Source organism: Rhinolophus hipposideros (assembly GCF_964194185.1).
Source record: "Rhinolophus hipposideros genome assembly, chromosome: 22".
In the NCBI taxonomy this organism is placed as follows: Eukaryota; Metazoa; Chordata; class Mammalia; order Chiroptera; family Rhinolophidae; genus Rhinolophus; species Rhinolophus hipposideros.
In genome coordinates, this window is record NC_138068.1 from 22,536,863 (window position 1) to 22,551,094 (window position 14,232).

General features: G+C 43.6%; 1 protein-coding gene across 4 annotated transcripts in view; it reads right to left on the minus strand.

Moving 5' to 3' along the window:
• Positions 1–7,980: 7,980 nt before the first annotated feature.
• TPX2 (TPX2 microtubule nucleation factor) overlaps positions 7,981–14,232 on the minus strand; it is a 51,781-nt gene continuing 45,529 nt past the window's right edge. For 2 of the 4 annotated variants that reach the window (XM_081034472.1, XM_081034470.1), the window contains 3 exons: positions 11,896–12,007; positions 11,047–11,234; positions 8,696–9,515 (listed from right to left, as the gene is read on the minus strand). In XM_081034472.1, coding sequence (XP_080890598.1) covers positions 9,405–9,515; positions 11,047–11,234; positions 11,896–12,007 — 411 coding nt within the window. In that variant the 3' untranslated portion in view covers positions 8,696–9,404. Of the gene's footprint in view, positions 9,516–11,046; positions 11,235–11,895; positions 12,008–14,232 lie in introns of all 4 variants that reach the window. The other 2 variants (XM_081034473.1, XM_081034471.1) reach the window with 2 other exon arrangements.

Genomic DNA, 14,232 nt, shown 5'->3' on the forward strand with positions numbered 1-14,232 from the left:
CTCTGAGCCCTCAGACGTACTACTCGATTCCACGAAGACCCACTGAAAAACACGTTTGTGAGTGAAGATGACTATATGTTACCAGTTTGGTAGCCCCAGGGTCTGACATTCAGTCGGTGCCCTGTAAATCCTGACAACTGAGTGCTCCTACTTTGGTAGGGCCCTGGGACCATGGGCACCCAACCCCAGCTCCTCCTTCACTCTTTCTCCCTCTCCCCCATCTCAGCCCAACTTCTCAGCAGCATAAACAGCAAAGCCAAAAATAGCCACCTAATGATGTCAGAGGAACAAGGTCATCTGAAAACTGCCCACGGCCATTGGACACCTCCCTATAGGATCAAGTGGCAGGAGGGTACCCCAGCCTGGTGCAGCTGTTCCAAGAACAGGAAATGTCCCAGGAGCAGACTTGGAAGCCCCACCTCAGGAAGGCAGGCCTGGTGGGGGCAGGGGACAAACACAAACACATAGAGGAGGAGAAGCAAGAATGAAGAGCAGGGACCCGGGAGTCGAGAGGAATTCAACTTTATCTGCATCAGAAGTCTCTCCGGTCACAGGATCCCGGGAAACGGCTCAAAAGGCTGGGATTGTGTGTTCTGTCCTGTTGCACAGGCTGACTTCTCCGCCCACCATGATGCTATTTAGGTCCGTTTGCTAAACTGAGTTACCCAAAGAACCAGGGGCTGCATGGCAAGCTCTGAGTGGCTGTTGGGAGAAGAGGGCCCTGTGTGGGGTGCTGAGGGGCACCCAAATAAAGGCTGAGGAGTGGGCCAGGCGAACACCACCTGGCTGCAGGAGCCTGGCACTGTGACCACCTTGGCTATCATTCGGGCCTGCTGAGGCTTGTGACTTAATTGACTGGCAGAAAGCACATCCCTGACAGGAACCCAAGCATCCAGCACGGTCTGAGGAGACGCCTGCTGTGTGAAACTGAGGAGAGGACCTGCCTCCCAGCCGCTGGGAAGCTTAGCTGGAGGTTTCCACAGCAAGGTCAAGAGTTCAGTGCAGGCCCCACACTTCACAAGACATTTGCTCGGAAGTCCAGTTGCTGGCCCTGGAGGGTGACAGAAACAATCTCTTCTTCACCCAGGGGTCTTTGATCAAGAGTCACTCAATTCTAAAAAGAGCCAGAGGAACACAAACGCCCAAGTGGCCTCCTCTCTGAAAAGTCTCCCTGCTCCTTTCGCTGGTTGGTAACTAGCAGCTGCTGGCTGGCCCTGTCCTGTTAGCTTGTCAGCTTTGGGTAAACAGCAGGGACTTAGGGCAAACCCTGGTGACAGAGAATGGCCATCCCCTACAGCTGGCTAAACTCGAGAATGCGACTGATGTGGTGGAAAAGGCACTTGAGGACAGACACCTGGGTGCAAATTCTGACTCTGCCACTTACTAGCATTGGGACTGGTGGAAAGTAACTTAACTTTTGAGCCTCAGTTTCCTCATCTAACTTGTTGAAAGGACATCGGGAAAGACATTCTTCCTTCCACCTTCATTCTGGTCATCAAGTCTTGGTGAAGGAGATAAATATCTACTCAACAAACTCAGCAGCTGCCCTGTATAACATGAATAGACAAAAAGGGACTCGCTAGAAGCTCCGGAGGGAGGGGTGTTCTTCCCCTCCAGACAGGCTCTTGTTTGGCCTGGACATTGAGGGTCACAGGAGAGAGCGGCTGCTAGCTCCCCGGCCCAGAGCCCTTTGGGTGGGAGACCTGTAGGCCCCGCCCTCCTGGCGGTGGTCCTCACACCTGGGCGTGCATCACAGGCCCCTGCAGGAGGGCTTGTTAAAACACACAATGCTGGGCCCCAACATCCAGAGAGTCTGACTCAGGGGGTCTGGAGTGGGGACAGCAAATTTGCATTTCTAGTCTCAGTTATGCTGACCTGCTGGTCCACAGACCACACTGAGGACTTCTGTCCTAGAGAAAAGGCCCCCAGCCCAAGCTGCTGAGCTGCCAGCCTGCCAATCCCTATCCATTTGCATGAGGCCTATGGGTTTGGGTATTTGCATGAGGAAAACACAAACACTCAGACTCCACTGTCAGTACAACTAATGTTTCAAGGAGGAAGATACACAGAAAGTAAGCTGTTTGGTGAAAGGGGGCGGTTCTGGTAGCGCCTCCCCACTGCTATCTGACTGCTTGCTCTGGGCTGCTTCCTGCATTCATTTACGATTCTGCCCTAACAAATCACCATGACAGAGAAAGGCTATGGAGCAAATAAGACTCGGCAAATAAGCCTACAGTGTGGACAACCTCCAGCCAGTAAGAGATTTCTAGAAGCTCAACTCAAATCCCTTGTCTTTCTTGCTTGCACAAACGCCCATGTGGCCTCCTCCCTGAAAAGTCTCCCTCCGCCTGTTGCTGGCTGTCAACTAGCAGCTGCTGGCCCTGTCCTGTTAGGTTGTTAACTTTGAGTAAACAGCAGGGGCTTCTGACAACCCCTGGTGACACATACCCATTGACAATTAATACTGAATATATGACCAAGTCACACTGGCCAAGAGATGACTAAGTGCCCAATGTGACACTCATCGGTGCTGCCCAGAGGGTATTTAGGTCATGCTGGGAGCAAATCCTCATCCACAGAGCTGGAGGAAAGGTCCCTTCTAGAGAGAGCATTCTAACTTCTAAGATGAGAAAGTTGAGGCCCAGAGAATTCAAATGACAGGCTCAAGGCCACAAAGCCAGAAACCACTCACCCAGTTTCCAATCTAGGGCTCATTCCACTAAATAATTTTGTGTTCCTCCTGAACCCTGTGACATTTATCCCCAAACCATCCAAATCCCTTTGACCACAAACACTGTACAAACGGAACTGTGGTGGAGACAGACAGAAGAGCAGCAAGGGCATGTTTGACTGTGACGTCCTTAAAGTGCCTCCCACAATATAAGAACCACCTCCAGATAATTTCATGCCTTGGAAACACCACGGATGGGACTTTGTGCAGTAGTCTGTAAGAATTCACTGAACATTTTGTGCAGTCTTTAACCAGGTCCAAGGTCAAGAGAAACATCAGAAAATATGTGTGTGTGTCAGAGGACATTATTCAGGGATTAGTCCCCTGGAGTGATCTGGGCTAGATTTCCGCTTCCAGAACCACCCTTGGAAAGTTCTCAACAAGACAGCACGCTGGTCTCCAACATACTTCACTGAAATTCAAGTGGAAATCCAGGGACAGGTAAGTTTGCTAGAGGCACGCTCTCGCAGTGATGTGAGCAGCTGACTATAGAAAAATATAAATGCAGAAGTAGGGCTGGTGTGGTGAGAATAAATAGCCTAGAAAAAAAATTCTGAAACTATTCAAGCTGAAAAGAGCCTTATTAATCTTTCTAGTTCAATCTCCTTGTTTGACAGATGAGGAAACTGAGGTCCAGAAAAGGGGAGTAACTTGTTAAAGGTCACCCAGGGTGTCAGTGACAGAAGTGAGATTATATTTCCTGTCCCTACTCTTCCCCAAAGACACATGACAGCCCCAACCGAGCCCCAACTAGAGTCCCAACCGAGGGTGTTCTCCTTTCAAATCTGATCTAAACGCTTAGAGACAACCATCCACTGTGTGAGTGTGTCTGAAGACACACTCAGAGTGTGTCTGAAGTTCCAAGACTTTAAAATAACAGAACTAGAATTCTCTCCAGAAAGGCTTTGCTAAATGCCAATAAACTTTTTCACTGGGCATGAGTGCCAGTTACATTGCCATTACATCAGCCAAATGGAGCTTTCCATTTTGCAAATGTGTATGCCAGAATAGTATCATTAATTATGCTTTTGGGAGAGGCTTAGATTTCCTTTAAACATTTTAATTACAAAGATTGACTAAGTGGTTTGAAACAGTCATTTAAAGTTGAGACAGTCATGATACATTAGAAGGAAGCAAAAAAACAGTCTAGAAAAATCCTTTGCAAAACAAGCATTTTCAACAGAGAGAAGCACCCTCGGAACAGTGGAATAGTATGCTGCTGTTAAAATTGGTACTGACAAAGAATGTAGTAATATAAGAAAAATATTTGCGTTGCTATGCTAAGTGTAAAAGGCAGAATATAAAATATATATATACAGAAAAACCTTACAATGTAGAAACACAAAGTTTTATATACACACACACAAGAGATTATACAAACACCAGTGCTTAAGATGGGTAATTGGACCATGGATTTTTTTTTTCCTCCTATTACCAGGTATAGTCTGGATTGCAAATAATTAACAATAAACCCCAGTTTAACAACTGAAAACAACGTTGTGAGATTTTTGCATAGAGCAAATTTAGTCACTTTCTATTCACTTAGTGGGTTTTCTATGTGACAGAGATTGTGTGCATGAGTGCCCATGAGTGAAAGTCTGTCAGTGTCAGACTAGAGAGTTCCATCTCTCCTTATTACCACCAAGCAAGCCAGAACAATGCTGCCCAAACTGCTTTTCATATTATAATTTACAACCTCTGACTATTTAGTATCTTGACCAACTGCAAACTGCGGCTCCCACCCTTGCTCTTGAAAGACCTGTGAGAATACCACTGGTGCCAAAACAAGCTGGGCAACAGCACTTGGCTACCGTTCTTAGCCCATTCACACACCTGCCTGTGAGGTTCTGGAATACCAGTCCCATAACTAACATGGGTCTCTGCAGATCGGACAGGCCAGGATTTTATTTCCTAATCAAAGGTTGAAGGAAAAGGGAGAGGGAAATTGATGTTTTCAGGTTAGGCTTAGTCTGGTGAAATAGTTCCTAAATAAAACCTAGTATTTTCCTAAGCTTTTCACCCTTCCCCTTCCAACTATGGTTTCTACGAGTGAAATGTCAGCATTTGTCAAGCCCTTTCAGGAATCTGATACCTTCAGCACATAAAAGCCATGCTTTGGTCTCAGTCCAGCCTCTTGTTCTCTTGCAAGAGAATAGCAAATACCATCAGACATTTTCCACGTTGGTAACCTGCACTACAGCACTAAAAAAGAGTGGGTATGCAAGAAGACAAAGGTAACAAGGAAAAAGTATGTGTTTGTCCGCAGGCTTCTTTTTTGTAGCAACTCTACTGGCTTCAGCTGGATAACAAATTGTCCTGGCATTCTTGGCATTGGAGCAAACATGTCATCTCCCTGGTGATGCCTTCGTCACTGCTCAAAGTACCACACACTTTAACCTCTCTGCTCTTTCCATAGGCCTGGGTCTGTCCCATATCCAGGAAACTTTATATGTTGTCTAAACTGAGCATGCCAGCAGGCTGCAAGGCAGACGGCAGCTCAGGATTCAGAATGCTGACGGAGTCCTACCTGGATCTTACACCAAGCTGTAACCCAGCCGGCCTGTGCACAAATAGGAACCCAGCCACGTGGCTAACGAACGGCTTTTTTAACTGCTACCCTCAGCAATGAGGAACTTCTCCAGCAGACAAGATTCAGAAGGGAACTAAAAAGAAAGCAACGTCAAGATTTATCTAACGTGATACACAGGTTTAACCAGATACTCAAGCCAATAAGCCCCCAGGGCTCAGCTAAGCCAGGAGCTAAAAGACCAGGTGTTGCCCAGCTGCCCTCGAGTCCTTGGGACCTCAGGTCACTGGCCTAGGACATCACAGAGGAACTAGACCCCACTACAGGTCTGCCTCTGTCACTAGATTCCAATAAGAGGCTTCATACTTCATTCAGGGAGGAAGCCGGGACAGGCCCCCCCAAGACAGCAGCTGAACCACATCACTCACTGCACAACATATGAAAAGATCAAGGGACAGAGTGGAGAGTATGGCACTATTTGTGTGAAACTAACAGGAGGGGAGAGGTAGGAACACATATACGCAGAAGCCGTCTCGGCAAGGGACCACGCTGGCAGCACTGTCTCTGTGGAGGGAAACTGAGTCACGAGGGGAAGAAAGACTTACCTTGGTAGCTTTTGAATTTTGAACCATGTGAATGTATAACCTTTCAAAGGACAAATTAAAATTTAAACCAAATGCAGAATGCTATAATCTTATCGCTATAAAAAAGAAAAATGATCTATAAATCTGTGTGTACATAAAAAATAAGAATACACAACTGTTAACTGTGGGTGAGTCCTGGGGAATAGGGAAGTAAGAAGATGCTCATGTTTTATTTCTATGTAGTGTGTATTGTTTTAATTGTTTCTAAACAGCAGTACTACTTTCATAATTTTTACTTAAAAAAGAAATATCTTTGAGAACTGCAACCTCACCTCCAACGAGAATCTCTAAACTCCCTCAGCACTTGTTCTGTCTCAAGTTACTCAATCACATCCATCTTGTATTACAATTACTTGTGTACAGCTCGCTGCTAAATGCTGGAGCAACTGAAACTGCAGCCTGTCTACCACTCAAGCTCCACTTTCCAGGGACAAAACTCTGTGGAAAAGAACCCATGAGAAATAAAACAGCAGTCAAGATGGCAACAAAGCATTTGCACAGGAACTAGATGACAACTGAAATTAAGAGTGAACAGTAATCTTGTATTAATTAGCCCAAGGCTATTAGCAATGAGAATCCATGACCAAGTCAAAACAACACTGATAAAGAGTACTTCCAGAAACTGTAGGAATTCTAACAACTTGCATGTGTACATGCTAGAAGCTTTGCAAAATTGCCAAGCAAAGTGTGACAGTCAGATCTCAGTAGAATTCAGTAAATTCCTATCAGAGGACATGCTCTTTATTTAGGAAAATTTCAGAGACCTGAGTGTTGAAAGAGAGGCTCCCTCTAGGACATGGCCCGACGGGATAAAGAACCTGAATTTCTCTGTAAAATAAGAGTGGAGAGTTTGTGTTCCAGGGGAAAGGGGAGACTGTACTAGAAAAACGAAGGTCCTGTGAGAAGGTCCAGAGAGGACTCAATACCAGACAGACGTGCGGAGGAGAAGCAGAGCCACTGGGAAACAGAGATTCTGGGAAGCAAGAGACAATGGATGTCTGCACCTCGATTTTATGCTATTTGCTCTAAACTAATGTAATCCCTCCTTGTTGTCTTAAAAAGACTGTCACATATTAACACCCTGATGTGCATGTGTCTGGAGGAGTAATCCAGAAGGAAGCACATGGGATGGAAGGATCCCATAGGTCCATAATTGTCAATAATGCTTTTTCCAAAACCCTCAGCTTGAGGGCTGGATTTATTCTCCTACCTGAAACCACCAAAACCAAAAAATGGACAATGAAGAAAATATATCAGATGGAAATGTATGAATGACAGTCAACCATTAGAAGAGAACCACTGGTATAAAGTAGGGACAAACACAGAGGGGAATTAAGAGACGAACAGAAGTGGAAAAACCAAAGCAAGAGGTGATCAGACGAAAAAAAGGAGAACCCTGAGAATCCACAGGAGATATGAGGCCTGGGGTAGAACTGGATTTCTCAGAGCACAAGGGATGAAGAACTCTGTATCTGTTTGGGGTTGACACCTGGGAGCCCTCCTTAACGTCCCTCTTTCTCTCACTCTCCACGTCCAATCTGTTAGCAAGTCTTGACAGTTACAACTTCACGATACATTCAGAATCCAACCATTCCTCACCACCTCCACTGCTATCACCCTGGCCCAAGCCATTTTAGCTCTCACCTGGACAACTGCAGGAACCTCCCCACCTTCCGTTTCCAATCTCACATGCCCCTCTCCCCACCCCAGTCTATTCTCCACACAGCAGTCAGTCAGGGAAACATTTGTCACCTGACAGAGAGGACAGTCACTTGCTATTGTCTTATTGTCTGTCTCCCTTAAAAAGTAAGTTCCATGAAGACAAGGTCTTCTATTTCTGTTCACTGCTATATTCCCAGAGGCCAGAACACTGACAAGTTATATAGAGTTAGCACCAAATTAATATTTGTTAAATGAACTATGTAAGTAGTTAAGGAACTGTACACCATGTACGTTCAGGAAATGAATAAAGGCACCATATTTTGCATCAGTTTGTGGGACTTGAGGCCCAGGAATCTGCAAATCACATCTTGCTGAATCTGCAATGGCTTGTACATAATGCTCACTGAATGAATAATGAAAGGAATATAAAACAGGTTTAATATTATACTTGGTACCTAGGACTGGCCCGGCCAGAATATATGGATGCTTTTACATCTCCTGGCACAGGATTAGCTGACTGGTACAGAGTCGAGTCCACAAACAATGTCAAGTCTAAAAGAAAATATACTATTTAACATGGACCTGGTGAATTCTGTGCCAACTACAAGAGATACAGAGATGACTAAGATCTTTGTCTTCAAGCATTGAGATAATTTTAAATATCTATGTCCCTACTAGTTTGTGAACGAATACAAGTCACCAGTGGTGTAACTGCTATACTAGACATATAAACAAGGAATATGTGGGAGGCACTAAAACGGGAGAGTCCTTACCTGAGGAGGCCAGGTGGTCAAGGAATGATTCATGAAGATTTTACTTGAGCTGAGTCTTATAAGGAAGAGTTTATCAGATGAAAAAAAGCACACTTAGGGAAGAAGGCACAGCCTATGCAAAGGCGTAACACACGTGATTGCCTTCCTGAGTGGCTCCTGGGAGGGAGGGAGGAGGGAGTCAACAAATATGGAAGGATATTCTGACATGAGACAGAAACGTTACAAAGCACTTTCCTTTAGGGAAAGCCTGTGCTTTCTAAAGTTCCTGGACCTTCCTCTCAAAATACCCATTTCCTCAATAAGATGTGACCTCCAAAGGGGCTTGACAAATTTTAAAAGATCACATTACAAAGTCAAGGAGAGGAAGACAAACATATTTATTCCAGCCCAGGTTACTGGAGGACTTAAATGTGTGCTGCATAGCATTCCGTGGTTCTAAGCACAGGGGAGGGAAGGCCATGCCTTAGCAGCAGCTCTGCCCAACGCCCGCAGACGGCGGCTGTAAGGTTCGCCAGCACTCCATGCAGGCTCCTCCTGGCTGCGCAGTGAGGCGATCCCCCTCACTCAGCAAAGGGGCTCCTTAACTCTAAATTCAGGTTGTGCACAGAAGAGGAAAGAATCTGATACCCTGATTGTTCCTCATTGAAGCCATGACTTAAATCCTATCTCAGTATTTAACTATCTTTATTTTCTGATTAAAATAGAAAAAAAAAAAGGAGTGAGGGAAAGGGCAATAGAAATTACACTGTGCTGATACAGAGACTTTAAATTCCAGTCAGAGTTAAAACCCATATTAAAGGTCAACTGACGGTTCAAAGGAAGTAACTACATGGAGTCTGATCGAGACATAGATGAGTTGAGTCTCATTATTAGCCTCAGTAAAGTAGGAAAACAATTCCCAACAAAATCAGAGCCCACACTTGTCAGGTATGTTCTGCTTGGCACTGGTCAAGAAAAGTCTGCAGCAATGGGTTCTCTCCATGCCCTGGTGACAAAGAAACAAGGCCCTTGGTCTGATGGAAAGAATAGCTCCTGTTCCCAGGAGTGTCTGCAGCTCACAGCTGAGCTTAGCAGTGGAATCGAGTGGAGAACTTGGGAGATACCGGCACAGTCAGAGGCTGCTCACTTGATTTTACGTCCACACCCTGGTACTTGCGTATTGGGTTTGCCTTGTGCACCTGCAAAGTAAAGAAAATAAAGTTACCACTGATAAGAATGTTAGAAAACTATGCTTACAGTTTCTTTTTTATTCCTTGAGAAAATGTTAGTATAATTTGACAGATCCCAGTCACTAATTTAAAGAGGGGGGAAAAGGCAACAAAGTATAATGGAAAAGCACATGAGCTTTGGAGCCCAAGTAGGTTTCTATTCCAGTCTGCACAGTCCCTCAGCTTACATTCAAGATGTCAAACCCATCCCCATTTGACTGTTTATTACTAGGGTGCAATGGGGCTGGACTCAATTTGCAGCAGAGAAGAGATACATGCTAAGAATTCGCTCGAGTACAATCTTAAACTTATTTAGTCTTAATATTCACCAAAAGCATGGACCAAAAAAAACACTAAGGAGGGAGGGTTGCAGGGAGAAGGCATGGTCCCATCCATCCTTCTGGGCAGTCTATAATCAATGCTGAATGAAGCCAGATTAGCAGAGAGCTAACTAGCATTGGCTGAACTGTGCCGTGGGATAGTCGCTGGAAGAAACAGCTCTATGATGGGGACGAGGACAAACAAAAGAGGCGGATAACTAAGTGGTGAAGAAAAATCAGAGAACCTGAGGATGGAAAAAAAGGCTGGTTTTGCGAGTGTACGTGGAGTGGGGATTGTATTGTTTTTTCATCCAATCGGAAAATGATAGCTTGAATATTGCCGAGAAGCTAGTCCCTTTTAATAGTTTGTCCTTAGAGCCTTCCTGCGGCCACAGTCACCTCTGCCAACCACTGTATCCACAGCTGGCTTAGCACTTTTAGACAAAATCTCAACAACTTACGTATTTCTATATTCATCCTTTTATTAATCATATGAAGTTCCATCTAAAACTGGGTTCTTCCTCATTACTGCGGTTAATGAGGTTTGCTGCCCTATCAATGAAAAGCGCCTTAATGGGAATTAAGCTTTCTTTTTGGATAAGTAATATCTAAATCATTATGCTAGTGTTAGCATGCAGGGTCACATGGACCGATATGCACTATTACTCCAAAGGATTTGAGGCAAGTATTAACAGGAAAAGGAAAACACAGTTACTGCCCAATTCCCATGTCCTTCCCTAAGTATATTCTTGTCTAATTGTAAAACACCTTGGTTTTCTTAAGCCTTAAGGAAATAAAAATAAGTCAAGTAATGAGTCACTGTGTATAGTTATGCCTCTTTATGAAGACCCTTGGAAGAAATTCTATCTAAATTAGTTACTAAGGATAAATGTACTTTTAAAACAACTAGCTTTTTTATATCTCATGAACACTGTGAGTTCTGTAACTGACAGGTTGCTTCCTAAAAAGGGCCAAAGTTATGGCTCAAACTTAGCAGACACGAGGATCACAGCTTTAGCCTCATTCACATCTCCATGTTGTCACCACCCGTGGTTTGTGTGATTGCCTGCTTGTACTCGTCTTTGCTATAGACCACCATAGATCCTTCTGGAACAAGGCAAGGTACAGATAAAACAAAACAGCCAACCATAGGTCAGTCAGCACTCCTGCTGCCCAGTTACCAGTTCTTTCCGTAGCCTGGCCAGCTCCTTCTTCTGCTGCTCTTCCTCCTGCTGCCTGGCTTCCTCCAACTGCTGGATTCTCTGGGCTTCTACCTCAGCCATTTTCTTCTCCAGCTCTTGCCGCTCCTTGGCTCTCTTCTCAGTGGCCAGCTGAAAAGGTTCCTGAACTAGAGAACCAGAAAGGCTCTCTGATTACAGAAACAGAGAGAAGATTGGTGCACAAGCAGCACTTGCATAAACCTAGCCCCACAGATGCAGAGAGAGGCACAGACATGCATGGCCACAGAAGAGCGGAGCTCTAAGGAACCTTTATTGAAAGACAAGTGGAGTAAACCATGTACAAAGTCTTAGAATGTTGAGGGTGGAAAGGCCCCCGGAAATCATCTAATTAGGAAAAGAACAGGACCCACACTGGTGAAGTAGCTTGCTCAAAACCAGTGATCTTGAGACAGATGTAAGAGAAGAATCCCCATTTTCTGACATTCTGCCCAATGCTTAAGGAATCAAATGTTTAGTATCTAAGACTTGTTTCAGGGTGAACTCCAGAAAGAGGTCCTAGCTCTCCCTCCCTCACTTACTTGCTACCCCTTGGGTGGGCAAAGCCTGGAACTTATTGAAATGCCAGCTGCCTCTGCCTAGGCTCTTGCTCTAGGAATCTGGCCCCACCACATTCTGCAACTCAACATAACTGCTGAGTTCAAGAAAGGCAAAATACTGGGTCTGGGGGGGAACAACCAGATCCTCTTAAGGCACACGCTTCTTGTTATACTGACACAACTGAGTCCCAGGCATTCCCCCTGGAAGGCTGACGACTCTGCCCCAATCCCTTAAGAGTACATGTAATATTACCAGCAACGGATTTTTTCTCTTTCTTGGGAACAAAGGGCTCCTGGGAGATGACAGTGTTTGGACGAGCCTTGAAGCAAGTTGCTTCTTTCTGCTGTTTCAGTTCTTCCTCCAGCTATTAAAAAGAAAGTCAGTCAGATAACTTGCCATGACTACCACCTCCAGGGCTCAAGTTCTAATGTTTCTAACTGCTTCGTCAATAAAGACAGATGATTTCATCTAAACCCCACTTACAACCTGCTTTACAATGGGTAGATCAGATTGACAACATCTAAACCCACTGAGAACTAGAAAGTACCTTTAAGATACATTTGACCCTTGCAAAGTGCAGGGGTTAGGGGTGCTGACCCTCTACACAGTTAAAAATCCTCGCATGACTTTTGACTCCAAAACTTCCCTAATAGCCTACTGTTGACCAGAAGCCTTACCAATAATGTAAACAATCGATTGATACATATTTTGTGTATGTATTACATACTGTATTCTTTCAATAAAGTAAATCAGAGAACACAAAGTGTTATTAAGAAAATCATAAGGAAGAGAAATACATGTACAGTTATTTACTGAAACAAATCCGCACGTAAGTGGACTTGTGCAGTTCAGACCTGCGTTGTTCAAGGGTCAACTGTACTTTTAAATCCTATCTTAAAATCCTCCCCCACAAAAGAAGCAGACGTTGTACACTCCCGGATGTAATCACCTGTAAAGTGCTTGCCAACCATAAAAAGAATCTAACCAGAATTTAATCAAGCCTCTAGCTCTAACTGCTCATCTACAGGAAACACAGGAGATAGAGGAACATATTAAACACCACCATGGGAATGCAGTCACCGAAACCCAGACTGTGGAAAACCTATGGGACAAACAATCCAGTTTATTCAACACATAAAATGCCTATAGATTAAAGGGGATTTAGAGATTTATCAAACAAACGCAATATGTGGATATTCTGAGCATCCTGATTTGAACAATTCGACTGTTTAAAAAAAAAATTATGAAAGATTTGGGGAAATAATGAATGCTAACTATTTGTCACTATCAAGGGATTAATATTTTTACTATCATAATAGTGTTACTTTTTTATAATCCTTATATTTTAAAGATACATACTGAAATTTTTTTGGATGAAATGAGCTGATACCTAGGATTTGCTTCAAAGTAATCCCGTGAAAGTAGAAGGATCTAGTGTAGAGAAAAGTAGGTAGAAGTATAGATGAAATAAGATTTTCCATGTTTTGATCATTATAGAACCAGGTGACAGATTCATGGAAGTTCATGATACTATTCTCTCTACTTCTGTATATGTCTGAAAAACTTAAAAAAAAAAAATTTATTATGGAAAATACACCACACAGACTTTCTGTATCACGGTCCTTGAATGAGAGACTCAGTAGTACTTTCAAAGCAACAGTCCTAAGCTTTCCTAGGAGATGCCAACAAGAGGCCTATGTTCAGTCATGTTGGCAATCACATCTCTTGGGCTTCGAGAGGGGTGACTTCCTACAAAAATTACGGCAGAGTCCAGGATAAGTGATGATATAAAAATACCGACACCCCTATGTTTATTGCAGCACTATTTACAATAGTGCTTGGAAACAACCGAAAAGCCCATCGGTAGATGACAGGATTAAGAAACCATGGTACATTTATTCAATGGAGTGTTATTCGGCTATAAAGCAGAATGAAATCTTACCATTTGCAATGATATGGATGGACCCAGAGAACATTATGCAAGTGAAATAACTCAGTCAGAGAAAGACAACTACCACATGATCTCACTTATATGTGGAATCTAAAGAACTGAATAAATCAGCGAGGTAAACAGAAAGAGTCTCTTGGTAATTACAATATTGCCATGGGGATATGAAAGACAATTTGGGGAATATAATCAATAATGTTGTAAAGATTTTGTAGGGTGTCAGATGGGCACTTGTTTTATTTAGGGAGACCACTTCATGGACGGTGTAGATGCCCGACCACTGCACTGTACACCTGAGGCTGAAGCTGAATAATACTGTATGTCAACTATAATGTAATATATATATAGTCACGGGATATGGAGTACAGCATAGGGAATAGTCAATGGAATTGTAATATATACAATGTCAGAGGGGCAATAGATTGGGGGAGGGGAGTTATCAGTTTGTGAGGGGTGAAATGCTTTGTATACCTGAAATTGTTTTGTACACCTGAAACTAATAAAAAATTAAATTAAATTAAAAAATAAAAAATAAAAATACCGACAAACTTAGGGATTCAAGAAAATTTTTTTCCAGATAAGTCAGAATTAGAACACAATTACACCAGCCAACAACCAATTAATTGTTATCAATCACCTGT